The sequence below is a fragment of the Rhododendron vialii genome, chromosome 12a, assembly GCF_030253575.1.
Source record: "Rhododendron vialii isolate Sample 1 chromosome 12a, ASM3025357v1".
In the NCBI taxonomy this organism is placed as follows: Eukaryota; Viridiplantae; Streptophyta; class Magnoliopsida; order Ericales; family Ericaceae; genus Rhododendron; species Rhododendron vialii.
Window position 1 is genome coordinate 30,827,864 of NC_080568.1, and position 15,800 is coordinate 30,843,663.

Genomic DNA, 15,800 nt, shown 5'->3' on the forward strand with positions numbered 1-15,800 from the left:
CATTATCGAACGATTTTGGTGTCAAAAGCTTCGCAAGAGGATGTACTTCAAGAGTTATGAAGGAATCAAGACCAAATTCAAACTATAAGGATGGGAAAATTGACAAACATAACAGATTCACAAATTTGTTTCAAAACAGATTCTCAAGATCAAACCAACATTCAAAAATTCACAATAAATTGAGTTCTTAACATTTTCAAGTGATTCTAAAGCCAAAACATCACCAACTTAACAATACTTAAGACTCATAAGATCTCATGTCCACCCAGCATGCTTAATCTTGAGGAATTTCATGAAGAACACAAGCCAAAAGCTGTCCAGAATTTCAGAAGTATCAAAACCTGAACTTTAATTCAAAAACTGTTATAATCTAGAAAGCACCACAACACAACCCATACATATTCAGAAAGATATACAAGTCTAGTTTCAGAATCAAGAAACGGTGCATAAAACCGATACCTGAGCTAGAAATTATGCCCGTTTTTCCAACACATGTCTGTGCTGCCAGCACAGACGCGAACCAGACACCAGTTCAATTCATGATTTTTATCTTTTTCCACTTTTCTCAGAACATTCTGAAATTTTTACAGCATAAACTACACTCACAGGGGCATCTACAGTAAAATTATCAGAAAATAACATGATCGGAACGTTGATGAGAGAAATTCGTCAAAACAGGACAAATTATTAATTTGGTTCAAACACAGTTTTGCATAACCATAAGATGCACGAATTTTTTGGAATAAAACTCAACTACAACTTCAAAAACCCTCACCCATGGATTCAATTCAGCGCATATTAGATGCAAAACAAGAAACCTAGCATGAGAAATAGGAAATTCAACACTTAAAGAGATGTAAATTACCAAATTAAGCTTGAATACAACATAACCCTAATTCCTCCTCCTTCTTCTTCCTCTTTCTCTCCTCACGTCTCTCTCTCTCTCTCTCTCTCTCTCTCTCTAACGTAGGAGACAACTCCTTCCCTGATGGGTTTTCTTTTCTTTTCTTTTTCTTTTGTTTTAAAAGAAACACACACGCACACAACACCTCAGCACACACACGGCGCATATGCACAATTCTAAAAAAAATTGCACTTTAGTCTTTTAAGTTATTAAATGTAGCATAAAAGCACCTCATATAATAAGAGTGTTACACCAAAATGTGTGCAATTTTGCTTCGTAAACAGTACTGAGAGCAAAACCTCTCGTAAACGTGGGAAAATCAAACGAAACATTAGTGGAGATTCCCAAATGAACCGACGAATTCATCGAACACATTCGAAGCTAGCAGCTGTGTCTTTTCCCCTTCATCTGCCTTCTTCTTATGTCTCTTCTCATTCTACTGTCTCTTTACTTCCTTCCCCCTACCAACCTCAATTCCCTCCTCCATATATAAACACCTCATTCCAATGATCATTTACTCTCTCTCTCTCTCTCTCTCTCCATTTGAGTAATCTATTGATTGTTTTGAGTGAAAATGGCGACGCCGAGAGAGTACATAGAAGAGATCAGGAAGAAGAAGTTCAAGATCGGAGAAGAACCGGATCCGAAGAACGAAGACTTGCATCATGCCGTCAACTACCTCTCTGCTGAACTCTATACCAAAGATGTCCATTTTCTCATGGAGCTCATCCAAGTAATACATACATGAATATTTATATCTACAATAACGTGTGGTCGGCATTCTTTGGTTGAACTCATCATCAATCAAATATATATCGTATATCGTTTATTTATTTATTTTTTACATATTCTTCACCTCTATCTAACATCTTCTACCAAGGATCGCTTCACCCGTCATGTACATACCAAGCAAGAATATTAATTAGCGAACCGAATTATACGATATGTACATGTATTTTTTTGTGTTTGTCAGGTAAGATTTATTTAAACATAATGCGTTTAAAGACACCTATCGATTTTATCTCCGATTGTATCGAATTGTAAGATCGTATCACGTATTGTAGGACTTTGACAAATTAACTTTTCGTAAGAATTTAAGTACATGTCATGTAATGTAATGTACGTACCTGTTTCTATTTTTGTGACAGAATGCAGAGGACAATGAGTACCTGGAAGGAGTAAAACCATCACTGGAGTTTGTGATAACGTCGCGGGACATAACGGCCACCAGAGTTTCCGTGACGTTGCTGCTACTCAACAACGAGAAGGGGATTTCTTTTTCTTTTTTTTTTATCGGCAAAAAATGAAAATTTTATTAAAAATGGGGAGAGGGAAGAGGGGATCCAACAAAAAGTTGAAATACATCGCTAACGGGTAAAGACCCAAACACCGAAGGGTCTACAAGGGATTACAACATAGAAACAATAAAGCCCAACCCAACACCCAAGTAAAACAATACAGCCCAAACACCCAAATTCCGGCCCAACCCTGGACCGGCCCACCCAAGCCAACCCCCATAACCCTAACCACAACGGCAGCCACCACCGTACAAGACACCGGAGGCCCCAACCTCGCCGTTAAGCTGATCCGGCCGCTCCCAGATGTAGCAATCGGCAGCTGGAATCCGGCCTACGAGAGAGACCACTGAGGCAGCCACGGCAAGGGTACCAAGACCAACCACCAAAAAAACCCCAAGCTTCATGATCAAACAAGCAGAACGAGAAGGGGATTTCTGCGAGGAACATAGAGTCCATTTGCTGTGTTGGGCGCTCCACCAAGAAAGGCAACCGTAAAAGTGGTTATATTGGCGAGAAAGGTTTCCTTCAAACTAACTTCTTAAGTTTTCGTTAACCTCTCTTTTTTATTTTTTATTTTTTATACATTGTATCATGAGCGGGGGCTAGTGAGGGTGTTAGGAGTTAGTATTACCACAAGAGGTTGATCTCCATCCATAGGAATCGAACCCGCGACCTCTCACCTCCAAAGGGAGCTACACAAGTTGGTCAGCTTTTGTTAACCAATCATTCTACCTCTACACCTACTTACACATCCAATTACACATTCCCACTCACAATAGCGGAGGAGCCCACATATACTACACACCCAATGTGCCTATTGTGAATAGGGATGTGTAAGTGGGTATGAAATTAAAATTTTTGTTTGTCAACTTTACTCCACTTGAAATCATGTATTAGTATATGCATGGTACGTACGTATTCGAAAATATTACTACCCGTAACTAAACATTTTTAAAAATATTCAAAATAAAGTAAAAAATTCAAAAGCAATTGATAATGCCAAAACTAATATTGTTTCTGCCAAAATAACAGTGATGATTCCTCGTTGACTTACTTATTTGCCCCTGCTATGACTTTTCAACCTCATCTTTGCAAATGTTCTCTCTCTCTCAGACTCAGACACACCGAAACACACCCACTCACACGCGCTCTCTCTCTCTCCCTCTTCTCCAAAACCCACTTTTTGGCATTTCCCCCAAATTTCACCACATTTCCTCCCCCAAAACAGAAGCCAAAGCAACAAAATGACGGGATTAAATCCTCCGCCCTTAGTGATTTTGGTTTCTGATAATAGCAGAAGAAAAAGATAGCAACAATTTAATTCTTTCTTCTTTACGATTCCATTTTGCAGTCAGAGGAGGGAAAAAATAATAGGCCGAGGTAACTAAGCATGATCATCTAACATCAAATGATTTAGATCCCAAAATACAATTGAATGTGATTCCATGGTAATTGGTACCCAATTTTCTTCATGGAACTGATATCATATACGTTCATATTTTACCAAGTGGAGTGCCTATGCGAATAAAGAATATGAACTAGAGCCTTCATGAGAGAGAGAGAGAGAGAGAGAGATAACGGGTGGTGGTCGATCGGGAGGAGCTTGTCACCATGTGTTGAAGTGGGGGCTAATTTGAGAGAGGAAACCGGAGAAACTTTTGGGATCCTTTGGGGGAGAGCTCAAAAATGGTTTTTGGAGAGAGAGAGTGTCGGAGGGAGAGAGAAACTGAATATTTGCAAAGATGAGGTTGAAAAATTAAGGATGTAGCTGGGGCAAATAAGTAGTAATTCAGTGAGAAGCCACCACTAATATTTTGGCAGGAACATTTTTGGTTTTAGCAGGAACAATATTAGTTTTGACATTATCAACTGCCAAGTTCAAAAGTTGGCTTCTGGAGCTTTTCATCTTGGGTATTTCTAAACATATTTGAGTAAAAATAAAAAAAAAAAAATTGGTTTTTTCAATTTCTCTAATCGAGATGAATTAACAATATATAAAAATTCGGTGTGAAACTAACAAAATGAGTATTTTTTTAAATAAAGACAACACCTTTTAGCCCGAAAAATTTAGCAGAACAGGGCCAAAAGACCACTACTGTAAGGCCCTGTTCAGCTAAATAAGCAAAGTTGTTTATTTTTTTCGTATTTGTTAGTTTGTCGTCATTTTTTTGAATAAATATTGCATTGTCATGACGAGAGGAATTTAAAAAATAAAAAATTATGATCGAAATCTAATTTTTTGAATAAAGATAAAAAAAAATTAGCTTATTGGCTTATTTTTGTCTTTATTCAAAAATAATTAAGTTTGGATCGTAATTTTTTACTTTTTAAATTCCTTTTGTCAATGACGATGCAATAATCTTCAAAAATTTGATGAAAAACTAACAAATACGAAAAAAATTAGAATAAGAACAAAAAAATAAACTACTTGACTTATTTAGCCAAACGGGGTTAAATACCATAACGAAACAAAAGCTTTCGCGCAGAAAAAATATTCGAACCTGATTTGAACTATCGCCTGTCGCCCGAGATAGATAAAACACGATCTTGTGAAACGTTTGCCAACGGCTACCGCTCCCCAAATATGACAGTAGGCCTGTCAATAGGCCAGATCCGACAGATCCGAATCCCATAAAACCCAAATCCGATCCGGATCTGATAAGACTCGAATCCGATAGTGGTAATCCGAATCCGAAAACTTCGGATCTGATCCGAAAATCCGAAAACTTTTTTTACTTCAAAAATTTTGGCAAAAAAAAAAAAAACGGAGTATATATTTTCAAAAAAAAATATTTTCTGAAAAAAATTTAAAAAAATTTAAAATAAAAAGTAAAAACAAAAATACAACTTCTTAAACATTTTTTTTTTCAAAATTAAAAATTTACTGTTTTTTTAAAAAAAATTTAAAAAATTTAAAAACATAAAGTTCGGATTCGGATTGATAACGGATTTAATCCGATCCGATTCAAATCCGATCTGATCCGTATTTGAATTACCGGATTCGGATTATCGGATTGATATTATCGGATCCGGATCGGATCCGGTCCATTGACAGACCTATATGACAGCAACAATTTTTCCGACGGTAATATCTTCATGATCAATGTCTTTTATCAAACTTGTTTCAGTTTAAAATGATTAGTTCGACTCGTCCTTCTATGGTCTTCAATCTGCAACGGGACTGGTGCATACGTTTTTTCGTCCGCCAACTGTTCGATCATAGTATGCATCAGCTAAACACCCTTCATTACATATGCTGGAATAAAGAAGTATTGGGTGGCTACTTTGGGTCTAATTATTAGTCAGTGCTCCACATGCATAGCCACCTGGTGCTCCGGGACACTCTTAACATCACACATTCTCGTGAGGTCTACGGCTAAACGTATGGACCCGACATATGTGTGTGTCTTCGTAAATCGTTCATCTGGATCACTGATTCTTGAACTAAAGGTAATGAGAAATGTGTTATGTATTCGTAAATTGTTCATGCTTGTCTGAGTTGTGCAAGTAAAAGAGTTTGAAAACTTTGGAGTTGTGTTTGTTAAAAAGTTTGAGATATGCTAGAGTTAGAGATCTTTCCTACACATTTTTCCTCCATTGGGTATGCAAAGAAGAAAGCTCTTCTCACTTTCTTTTAATTTTTCTTTCCTCCTTTTCTAAGCCTCCTTCGATCCTTCCTTAAAATCTAGTCATGTAGTTATGTTCCTTCTCTGTTTTCTTTCTGTTTCATCGCACAACCAAACGGGCGAAATAATATCAGTCCTCCCAAAACTTATCTTTGCTTACTTCCACTTCCTTTTCCAAATAGAACGCTTCTCCAATCCGAACATGGTGAGTTCTCAATTTAATTCAGGATACAGAGCCCCTTTTTTTTAAGTGGTCTCCAGTGTGGAATAAATGAGGACTAAAGGATGAGTATGAATATTTGCGCTCTTATTAATCAGTTATTTCTTTCTTACTTTTTCTTCTTAGTGACTGAACATGTTAAAAGTAAGTTTGACACCTACCTCCCCTTTCGACTTGTATACCTTTTTCATGTCAAATGTGAGTGTTATATTCCTTTACTTCGTGAGTTCATTAGGACCAGATTTGAGTTCCATTGCCTGACTACTTGTGGAGGATTTCAGTATTGCTTTCTAAAACAAGTTTTTCTCTGTAATTTCAGGTATTGGATTCAAGAGTGTGTTTCTCATCACATCTCAGCCTTACGTGTTTAGTAATGGCTATCAAATAAGATTTAATGAAGAACCTTGTCCACAGTGCAAAGTTGGATACATTGTCCCTGAATGGGTAGATCAAGACCCGATTCTTTCCAACATAAAGCAAGTATATGGTTCTGGCACTTCTCTTCCCACCACAATAATTGTGTTGCCTCTGAAGCCCGACAAGGTTATACCTGTGAAGCAGCAACTCTCCAGTGTTCATCCTGAACTTCTTTTATTTCTTTCGAAGATAAAGAGGCTTTCAATCAAGGAAGATAACAAGGATTCTAAGCTTAATTCTGTGACTGCAATATCAATTTCAAGCGAGACTAATTTTGCTACAAGGAAGAACATCGATGCTGAGTCCTTTCTGCTCCATCTCTCTGCCAATGAAAAAGGTGACAACTTGGAAAAAGAATGCAGCTACCATATGTGGAGGCAGAGGTTTCCTGTTAAGCAGGAAAATATAGTGGAAAGAAGAATGGATGTGGAAGAGTTGGTGATCACTTTGGCTTTTCCAAATGGGCAGCGCCTCAACAGAGGCATGCAAACTCCTGGAATCTACGCGTTCCTCCCTACAGAGATGGTTACAAATTTTCCCTTTATAATTCAGGCAGATTTTCTTCTAGCGTCGTCAAGGGAAACCATCCTCTTGGATAACAAATGGAACCAAGGGATTCTTGACAATGTGCCCTCTGCTTTTATTTCTGCATTAATTTCGCTGGTGAAATCAGTAGAAGATGCTCCAGCATCTAGCCTACCTCGTATGTTTGAGTTCTTACCTATCAACAGCTCTCCTTATCCCCAGTTGAATGTTGTTCGGGAAAAAATCAAAGCAAAATTGTTGGATGAAACTATAATACCTTGTGAGTCATACACGGAGCATAAGCTTTTTCGTAAACCCGGTGAAGTATGGAGGCTAATGCCTGCTTTTTGGAGCATATTAGATAAGGCGAGGAAGGAGGAAGGGCTGAGCTTGCACAATGTTTCTTCCAATGGGCGATATGTGCTTAGTTCTTCATTCGATAGAAAGGACTATGACCACATATTAAATTTCTTGGGATTGAAACTTGTAGAGGACGAATGGTATGCAAACTGCCTCCGGTTAACTAATCTCATGTTGGGAGTGTCAGAGGAGGTGTATTTGGATATTCTGTTGTTTCTAGCTGAGAAATGGAGTTCTAATTTTCAGAGAACTAACATCAGAAACATACCACTTCTGAAGTATGTGAATCTCAATGGGGATGTGTCTTTTTACACTGTAAATAATGTTTCCCAGAAGATTGTGGTTCTTCTATCCCGTGAACCTCATCAGATATCATGGCTGATTGATTGGAACCAGGAATTTAGAATTGGCCGGCTTTTCTTACCTAAATCTACACAAGAAGCCATCCATCGATGTTCGAAGAGGCAGACACTATTGGAATGGCTCTCAAAAGAGCTGAAGGTTGATGCTGTTAATGTCTACCAATATACAGCTTTACTTGCTAAATCACTATTTATTGATCGGAAGCTTGTTATTACTTATGTTCACTTCTTATATCACTCACTTACAAAGAACCATTTGTCTTGGATGGAGGTTAATCATTTATGTCGTAGTATGCCACTAGTGGACAACTATGGGCGGTTGATGGCACAAGGTAAAGGGGTTCTTGTTCCTGCTATTGGAAGCAAATGGTTCAGTCTGATTGGTTCGAATCCTTGGAGATACCAAGGTTTTGTTGAGCTAGGAGAAGACTATTTGCATTCGGGCACATTTGCTGGTGTATGTACTCCTGAGAAGCAGCTTATTTCTTTCCTTAAAAGTAATCTTGGAGCCTCTGACGTCCCTGATTTATCTCCTCCAGATGTTGCTATTCCTACAATGTGTTCCCCGCTTACCAAGCAAAACACGTTCTTGCTTTTGGATTGGATTCGTAACAGGAAACGAAAGGGCGTTGAACTGCCCAGAAATTTCTTGTCATGCATTAAGAACGGAAGCTGGATGAAGATTTCTCTGAGCGGCAGTCCTGGCTATAGGCCTCCATCTCAGTCATTCCTACCAACCTCATCATGGGGCCAACTTCTGCAAAACGAATGTGTGCTTGTTGATATCCCAATAATCGATCGGAGTTTTTATGGGGATGAAATAGATGGATACAAAGAAGAGTTGCGAGCAATAGGAGTGATGTTTGAATATGGAGAGGCTTGTCAATTTGTTGGGAAGCATCTCATGTCTCTGATGGCTTCCTCTACTCTGACGAGAGGGAATGTGGTTTCGATACTGAAGTTTATTAAGTTTTTGAAGGATAAATTTCTTTCTGCTGAAGAATTTATCCGTAGTATCAGATTAGGAAAATGGTTGAAAACTTCACTTGGCTACAGGTCCCCTGTTGGATCTGTTTTGTATGATGATGAATGGAGAGTTGCATCACAGATCAGCGACATCCCATTTATTGATCGAGACTACTACGGTGAGGAAATCGTTGGTTTCAAAACTGAACTCCAGCTGCTGGGTGTTGTTATTAGCTTCGGTCAAAATTACCAGGTTGTGTCTGATCATCTAAAATCTCCAGCTCACATCAATGCTCAAACTGCTGAATCCGGACTTTTTGTACTGGAATGTTTACAGCTTCTGAAATCATCTGACAAGTTTGTTCAAGCGTTTAGAAACAACAAATTTTTGAAGACAAACATGGGTTACACGTATCCAGTTGGGTCATATCTGTTGAATCCTGCATGGGGTTTCCTTCTTCGTGTTTTCAATTGCTTCCCATCTATTGACGAAAACTTCTATGGGAACAGCATCGTCTTGTACAAGAATGGGTTGAAGCAATTGGGGGTCGTAGTGGATTTTGAGGAGGCAACCATAGCATTTGTTCGCGTATTCAGGCAGCAATCGGCACTACCTTCCATTAATAAAGACAATGTTCTATCACTCCTGGCATGTTACAGAAAGCTACAGGGTACAACTTTTGAGTTCCCTGATGAGCTGAAGAGATGTATCTGTAAGGTTAAATGGGTACGAACTCGCCTAGGTGATTGCAGAGCTCCAAGGGATTGCATTCTGTTTGGCCCTGATTGGGAATCTCTCTCTGGTATCTCTTTGCTTCCCTTTATTGATGATACTGACAGTTACTATGGCAAGGGCATCGGCCGTGAATTTATAGAGGAGCTAAAGAGTATAGGAGTTGTTGTTGCTTTGAAGGATGGTTTCAGGTTTGTGGCTGCTGGCCTTTCTTTACCCCTTGATCCTAGTAGAATTACTCCTGCAAATGTGTATTCTTTACTAGAATGTGTCCGCAACTTTCAGCAACAGAAGCATGAGACTTTGCCTGATTCATTTTTGAAGAAAATTGGTAATGGATGGTTGAAAACCCACTCTGGCTATAGGACTCCTGAGAAGTGTCTGCTGTTCGATTCTGATTGTGGTTCATTCTTACAGCCAGATGATGGACCATTCATTGATGAAGAATTCTATGGCTCCAAAATTACATTCTATGCTAAAGAGCTCAGTTCAATAGGCGTCACTGTTGAAGCTAGAAATGGATGTCACCTGCTTGCTGATCACATAAAATTTCATTCCAAGTTCACTACTATCGTTCGAACCTATAGTTACTTGATGAACTTCAACTGGGTGCCTAACAGCGGAGATACAAGAATGATTTGGATTCCAAATGGAAGTGATGATGGAGTGTGGGTAAAACCGGGAGAATGTGTTCTCTCAGATGAGGATAATCTCTTTTGTATGCAGTTGAAGGTGTTGGAGAAACACTATGAGAAAAATTTACTTAAGTTTTTCTCAAATGTTTTGGGAGTTAAAGCCCATCCTTCACTTGACGACTATTGTTTTCTTTGGAAGCAATGGGAGTGTTCTGGGAAGCCACTTTCGCCTGCGACTTGTCATGCCTTTTGGAAATTTGTAACAGATAACTGGAGTTCGAGGACAGAGAAGACTCTTGTTGATAATTTATTGAAACTGCCTGTATATTCTTCTTCAGGTGAAATTTTGTTGTATAAAAGGCAAGATGTTTTCATTGCTGATGACCTTCAGCTGAAGGATCTTTTCGAACAGTGGCCAATATTTGTCTGGTTTCCTCAGGCGAGCTCACCATCCCTCCCTCGGTTCAAGCTTCTTGAGGTTTACAGCAAAATTGGCATCCGAAACATTTCTGAATGCGTGAGGAAAGAAGAAACATCTGCAATGGATGGTGGTGGGCCAAATCAAGGAAGTCCTAGGGACAATTTGATTGGGAAAGGGCTGATTAGGCTCATTCTCGGGTTTCTAGCTGGTCCAACTCTCCGAATGGAAGCAGAGAATAGGCATGAAGCTGTCAGATGCCTAATTAATCTAACTGTGCTTGAGACACCACAGCCAATTATGATTGGCTATAGTTTAACTCTCTCTTCTGGAGAAAACTTGAAAGCAGAAGCAAAACCGATGATCCGTTGGGAAAAGGATAGTAAAAGGTTATTTGTGAAGAATTTGGACAGGTCAGGTGGACATAGAAGTAACATTGAATATGCTACATATTTTTCTGAAGCAATAGCCAGGGGATTGCTGTGGGAGAAGGAAGATTCTATTGACCAACTGGCTGAACTGATCAAATTGGGATTCCTTGTGGAATTTGATGAGTGTGCAATTGGGTTCTTGATGAAGACCAAGAATCTGCAGCTGTTTTTGGAGGATGACAGGTTCCTCTCTTCGGCCTTTCCTTTTAGATTCTGGGGATTACCCGCCTCAATCGTCGATTTCTGCATGCATTTCTACAGTAGGTTTTTTTGAATTACTGCTGTTTGGAAGTGTGAGAAAATATGTCCATCTCCTCTGAAGTATGTGATGATGGAGGGCTCGTTTTGGTCAAAAAACAAAAGCATTAGATAAACAGCTGTTTTGTATTAGCTATGCAATGTTCTGCTGATGTTTTCTGAAGTAGTTTTGATAAAACCTTGTTACTGGGGTTATTTTGTTTGGTATGTAAGGTGATGAATTGTAAGCCTTAAATTTTGTTGGCTTTGGCCCTTAACCTTCTGTTTCACTCCTCCTCTGTTGCAATTGTTGTGCATATCATTTCGTCTCTCTCTCTCTCTCTCTCTCTCTCTCTCTCTCTCAACCATCAGATTACAATGAGAGTTCTGAAGTTTAATTTATAGATTTTCGATTTACTAGTTTCCAGGGAAAGATAGAATAAAACCTTTATCCCCTTACATTTTAGGCCTGATATCCACTTTATCTCACAACTTAAGGTCTACTCTCTGCATGCCTACCAAATCCTAAAATTATCTTTAGATGCAGTGAAACATTGGCGTGGAAGCCGATTCCAAAGGAAGTCCTAGAGCTTTGGAACTATGTTCAAGAGTAAGATTAACCTTTTCATTGGAAGGGAATCATATGAAATAGAATCTTTTGTGTGCCTTTTTGTACAGTGTTTGGATGGATAATCATACTTGGAAGAAGATTAATTGATCTCATACTTTCCAACAGAAAACCTACGGTCTATGGGCTCGAGTCCACTTCAGGTTAGTCGTGTACATTTCAAGTCAACCGGATACAAACAATTACTAGAAAGGTTGAAATCGTCAACTTCGGATTACACGAGTTTAATTTGAACACAAACTATTCAATTTCTATATTGTCAGGCCATGTCTAGTCGTGATCGTGTTAGAAAAAAGCCAATCCAAATTCGTTAATCTCGTGTAATGTTCCAACTAGATGTTACATTTGATTCGTAACAAAAGGCATACAAAACAGATATGACGCAAATCCAACCGAGTTTTAAATTTGAACATATAAAAGCCTACCCTCTGTTCACCTCTGTAAGCCAAATTAACAGAACCCATCTCATCTTCACTCGCACACACACACACCACTTGCTTTTCATCCCACCAAGACCTCTCTCTCTCTCTCTCTCTCTCTCTCTCTCTCTCTCTCTCTCTCTCTCTCTCTCCTGTGTGTGTGTGTGAGAGAGTGTCTGTGCAACCCTAGAAAGAGAGAAGCACATGAACAAACCCAAACCTCAAACCTAATTTGAACAAACCCATCTGCAATATGGAAAAGGTAGCATAAAATGGTGATCAGGTGAAAGACATATCGTACAAAAATATTGAACAAACCCATCTCTCCCAAAACTGAAAAATACCAAAATATTGTTCCAAAAATCAGTTTCCGAACAAAGCTGAAATTCTGATGATGCCTAACAATCTTAAACATAGAAATCGACATGAAATCCTTCTCACCGCCTACTAACTATACCTTTGTTGTCTAACCACTAGCTATGGTCGCGTGGGTCTTTTGCCTTCAAGACACACCACAGTTTGAATAGATGTCAAACCAACATGATGCTCTTTGCCTTGCAATAGGGTACTAGAAATTGTATGACTAAAAGCAAAAGTTTACATTGGGTAACAAAAAGGATAACAATTCCATTGAAAAGTAACAGAAGACTACAAGTAATAAAATGGGACAACGAAGACAACCGGCCCATGTTCATGGTGTTCAGGGCATGGAATTCATCGACTGAAGGCGTTTCATGATAATCATACTCAGATCAAGAGAGCGCTGAGCACAGTTGGAAAGGCAAGAAGATTCACCAGAGCTGAACTTGCTTCCAGGAGTACTAGTAATGCATTTGTCCCAGCATACGCTTGTAAGCTTTGCCACCATTTCGTTAACCATGGCCTTTTGCTTTTCTTGCTGCATGAATAGATTCAGAAATTGTAACCCCATAACGGTGAGAAACGGTTAGGTTCCCAGAAAGCTGAACATAGAAAAATAAACAAACTCTATCTAAGTTCCAACAAGGTCTGAACATAGAAACTAAAGGCAGGTGGGTAACTGATAATTCTCGTGGTTCTGAGTAACACAAGTTTTCTAACACCAACTGCATGTCTTACTAATCAACCCAAAAGATTCAATTCATCTGGAATGCACTTTTCAACCCATCATATATAGATTACCAGTTGAATATAAGACAGCTTTGAGAATCCCCCGGCGAGTCCTACTGTAAGTACCCCCATTAAAAACTACCCACTCAATCTACGGTATTCCATGTCTGGATCAACTACACATGAGCCACATTCTACTCTCAAGGACACTTCCACTATTACATCAAAGCATCAAGTCTTGTATCTCTATCCCAGCACATTCAATCAGGCCCTAATAATCATCATCGAAACAAGTTGGCTTTAATAAATAACCTACACCCTCAAATATTTTCCAACACTAGGCTCTAGACATCTAAACCAACAGGAAAAAAAATTCCTACCTTTTGGAACTCATCTGTCTCCACATTTTATCTCCAACAAAACTGTCATTTATTTATTGGTTCTGTCCAATCATAGTGTACGAAAAAGCATAAAAAAATATTGTATCCATCTCATAATTTCCTTGTAATGAATAGGATTATGCCACTTGGCCATAGTTCCAAAACTCTACAATCGGATTTGGTTTTCCACAGTCCAAAAGTACCAATGTCTCAGTATGCTTTAAGACAATTTGACGATTTCGAAGGGCATAGGAGAAGCAGGCCTAACATCTTGTGGGGTACAACAGAAGAGTGAGGATCAGAACAGAGTGCGCTTTCAGGTTAGTAAAAGCAAATAATTCAGGAAAACCAGCCCAAAGCAGTAGACATAAATAAGTCTCAGTTCCTCAGCTGAGGAAAAATGGAGCCATTGCAACACATGATATTAAGTTCCGGTTAACCTTCACCAGCCTTTCATTTGCAATTATGTGGTTCGATTGCATGAAATGATACATAAAAGAGATCCCTTGCCTTTTTCTATGCAAATACCACTATATTCTTTTTGGCATTTTCCTTTAGCCTGTATTTGGATAAAGTATTTTTGGAGAAATTAATGGAGAGAAACGAAAAGATGAATGAAGTGAAAAACGTAGCACGTTCATTCTTAATTTCCCATCATTTTCCTTTCCCTTGATACATCTCTCAACAAATCAATAATCTATCTCCATTTGCACAGATGTAAATATCAACGAAGGGGTCAATGACAATAGCTCAAACTTTTTGAAGCTTTCATATGGATTTCTTTATGTAATACAAGGGTCCCAACAAAATACATCTCTTCTACCTCTAAGTCAACTTCCACTCAAGTTTCACAAGCCACCCATAGCTAAACCTCCACTATTACCGTTCAACACACGTGAAATCTCCCCAATTGGAATTCACATCTATCAAAACAGAGCCCTAATGTTGCCAAAACAATTAACAAAACAAAATTCCTTTGACTTCAACTCTCTTTTTAGTTCGGCGAAAGTCAGAAGTGTTAGTTGTAATTTGTGAAGTTAAAACCCAGTCAACGTGGAAGTACATGGTGCCTACCATTCGGCTATCAATCCACTTGCATTTCACTTCAACTTCCTTTTCACAACTCCATACAAGGCTGGCTAAGAACGTAATTTCACCTCAAATTCCTATAAAACAAAAAAACTTAGAAAAACTCTGTTTTATGCTAGAAACCCTTTCTCATCCATTATTTCATACACTAAATGGCCAAAACTTGGACTCCGAAAAAGAGCACCGAATAACCAAAATCACCTCCAAATTTTATTGCAAACAGGAATAAAATGCCTCAAAAATAATGGATCGTAGCTACATCCTTGTGAGCTGACGATACTGGAGCAAGTGCATAAAGTGATATACACACATATAGATACAGAAATATAATGGAAGTCTGAAACGTACAGTGATGAAGTGCTCCAGTTCAGCAGAATTTAAAGCAGAAGGATCCATTGAAGTAAGCAAGTGAAGAATTCTCTCTACTGGTGTTTGCTCTTGATCTTCGAATTCTACAAAAAAACAAAAAAAACCCTAGAAAAAATTCGACCAAGACGATAATGAAGAAATGGGCTAAACGCACCATTGGGCTACGGCCCAATACTCATTCAAGTTGTGCTAGTCGAGCATTCTATTGGGCCGAAACCAAATTATCTGTGGCAAAACGGGTCATCACGGGTCTATTCTATTGGGCACCAATTTGTCCTTTTTTTTTTCTTTTTTTTTAACGAACAAGATCAACCCAGTTATATTAATACGAAGATAAAGTACAATTTCGAACGCCCCCGTTAGCACCGGAAAATGATAATACGTCATAGATCTAATAATTAAACTTGCCTAATTTTATTAACTAATCACATTAAAGCTCAAGATTCGAATTTTGAATTTTAAACCAATATAAACAAAATGCATACCCTTGCCGGTCCTCTCATTCTTTTCTGAGTATTCTTAACATTCTTTGGCTGGGAATTGCTTTGCGTCCTTGACCAATTGTATCGGTATTAATCAACAGTAATAATTTATAGTGCGGACGAATAATAATGAAAAATATACTTTCGAATAGTGACTATAATTCACAAAACTAATTATTTAAGGCGTTGAAATCGTATGCTCATCTTTTTAT

General features: G+C 38.5%; 2 protein-coding genes across 3 annotated transcripts; one reads left to right on the forward strand and one right to left on the reverse strand.

Annotated features, from left to right (window-relative positions):
• Positions 1 to 1,478: 1,478 nt before the first annotated feature.
• On the forward strand, positions 1,479 to 11,333 carry LOC131309672 (uncharacterized). Its single transcript, XM_058336274.1, has 4 exons — positions 1,479 to 1,637; positions 2,053 to 2,136; positions 2,621 to 2,720; positions 6,368 to 11,333. Exons 1-4 carry the CDS (start codon positions 1,479 to 1,481, stop codon positions 11,167 to 11,169), a joined length of 5,145 nt encoding a protein of 1,714 aa, XP_058192257.1. The 3' UTR covers positions 11,170 to 11,333.
• Positions 11,334 to 12,487: 1,154 nt separating this feature from the next.
• Positions 12,488 to 15,250, reverse strand: LOC131311996 (mitochondrial import inner membrane translocase subunit TIM8-like). Of its 2 annotated transcripts, XR_009195678.1 has the most exons (3): positions 15,086 to 15,250; positions 12,654 to 13,077; positions 12,488 to 12,623 (listed from the first exon to the last, which is right to left on the reverse strand). XR_009195678.1 is itself a non-coding variant. In XM_058339679.1 (2 exons), exons 1-2 carry the CDS (start codon positions 15,131 to 15,133, stop codon positions 12,880 to 12,882), a joined length of 246 nt encoding a protein of 81 aa, XP_058195662.1. In that variant the 5' UTR covers positions 15,134 to 15,250; the 3' UTR covers positions 12,488 to 12,879. The 2 variants fall into 2 exon arrangements, 1 of the variants encoding a protein (XP_058195662.1); XM_058339679.1 differs by having other exon boundaries at positions 12,488 to 13,077.
• Positions 15,251 to 15,800: the final 550 nt, after the last annotated feature.

Excerpts from the sequence above, each read along its gene's own strand:
- LOC131309672 (XM_058336274.1), top strand. The coding sequence starts at position 1,479 with ATGGCGACGCCGAGAGAGTACATAGAAGAGATCAGGAAGAAGAAGTTC. Across the intron at positions 1,638-2,052 it reads TTCTCATGGAGCTCATCCAA|AATGCAGAGGACAATGAGTA; the intron begins GTAATACATACA and ends TTTTTGTGACAG. Across the intron at positions 2,137-2,620 it reads GGGACATAACGGCCACCAGA|AACGAGAAGGGGATTTCTGC; the intron begins GTTTCCGTGACG and ends TCAAACAAGCAG.
- LOC131311996 (XM_058339679.1), bottom strand. The coding sequence starts at position 15,133 with ATGGATCCTTCTGCTTTAAATTCTGCTGAACTGGAGCACTTCATCACT. Across the intron at positions 13,078-15,085 it reads AACTGGAGCACTTCATCACT|CAAGAAAAGCAAAAGGCCAT; the intron begins GTACGTTTCAGA and ends CTATTCATGCAG.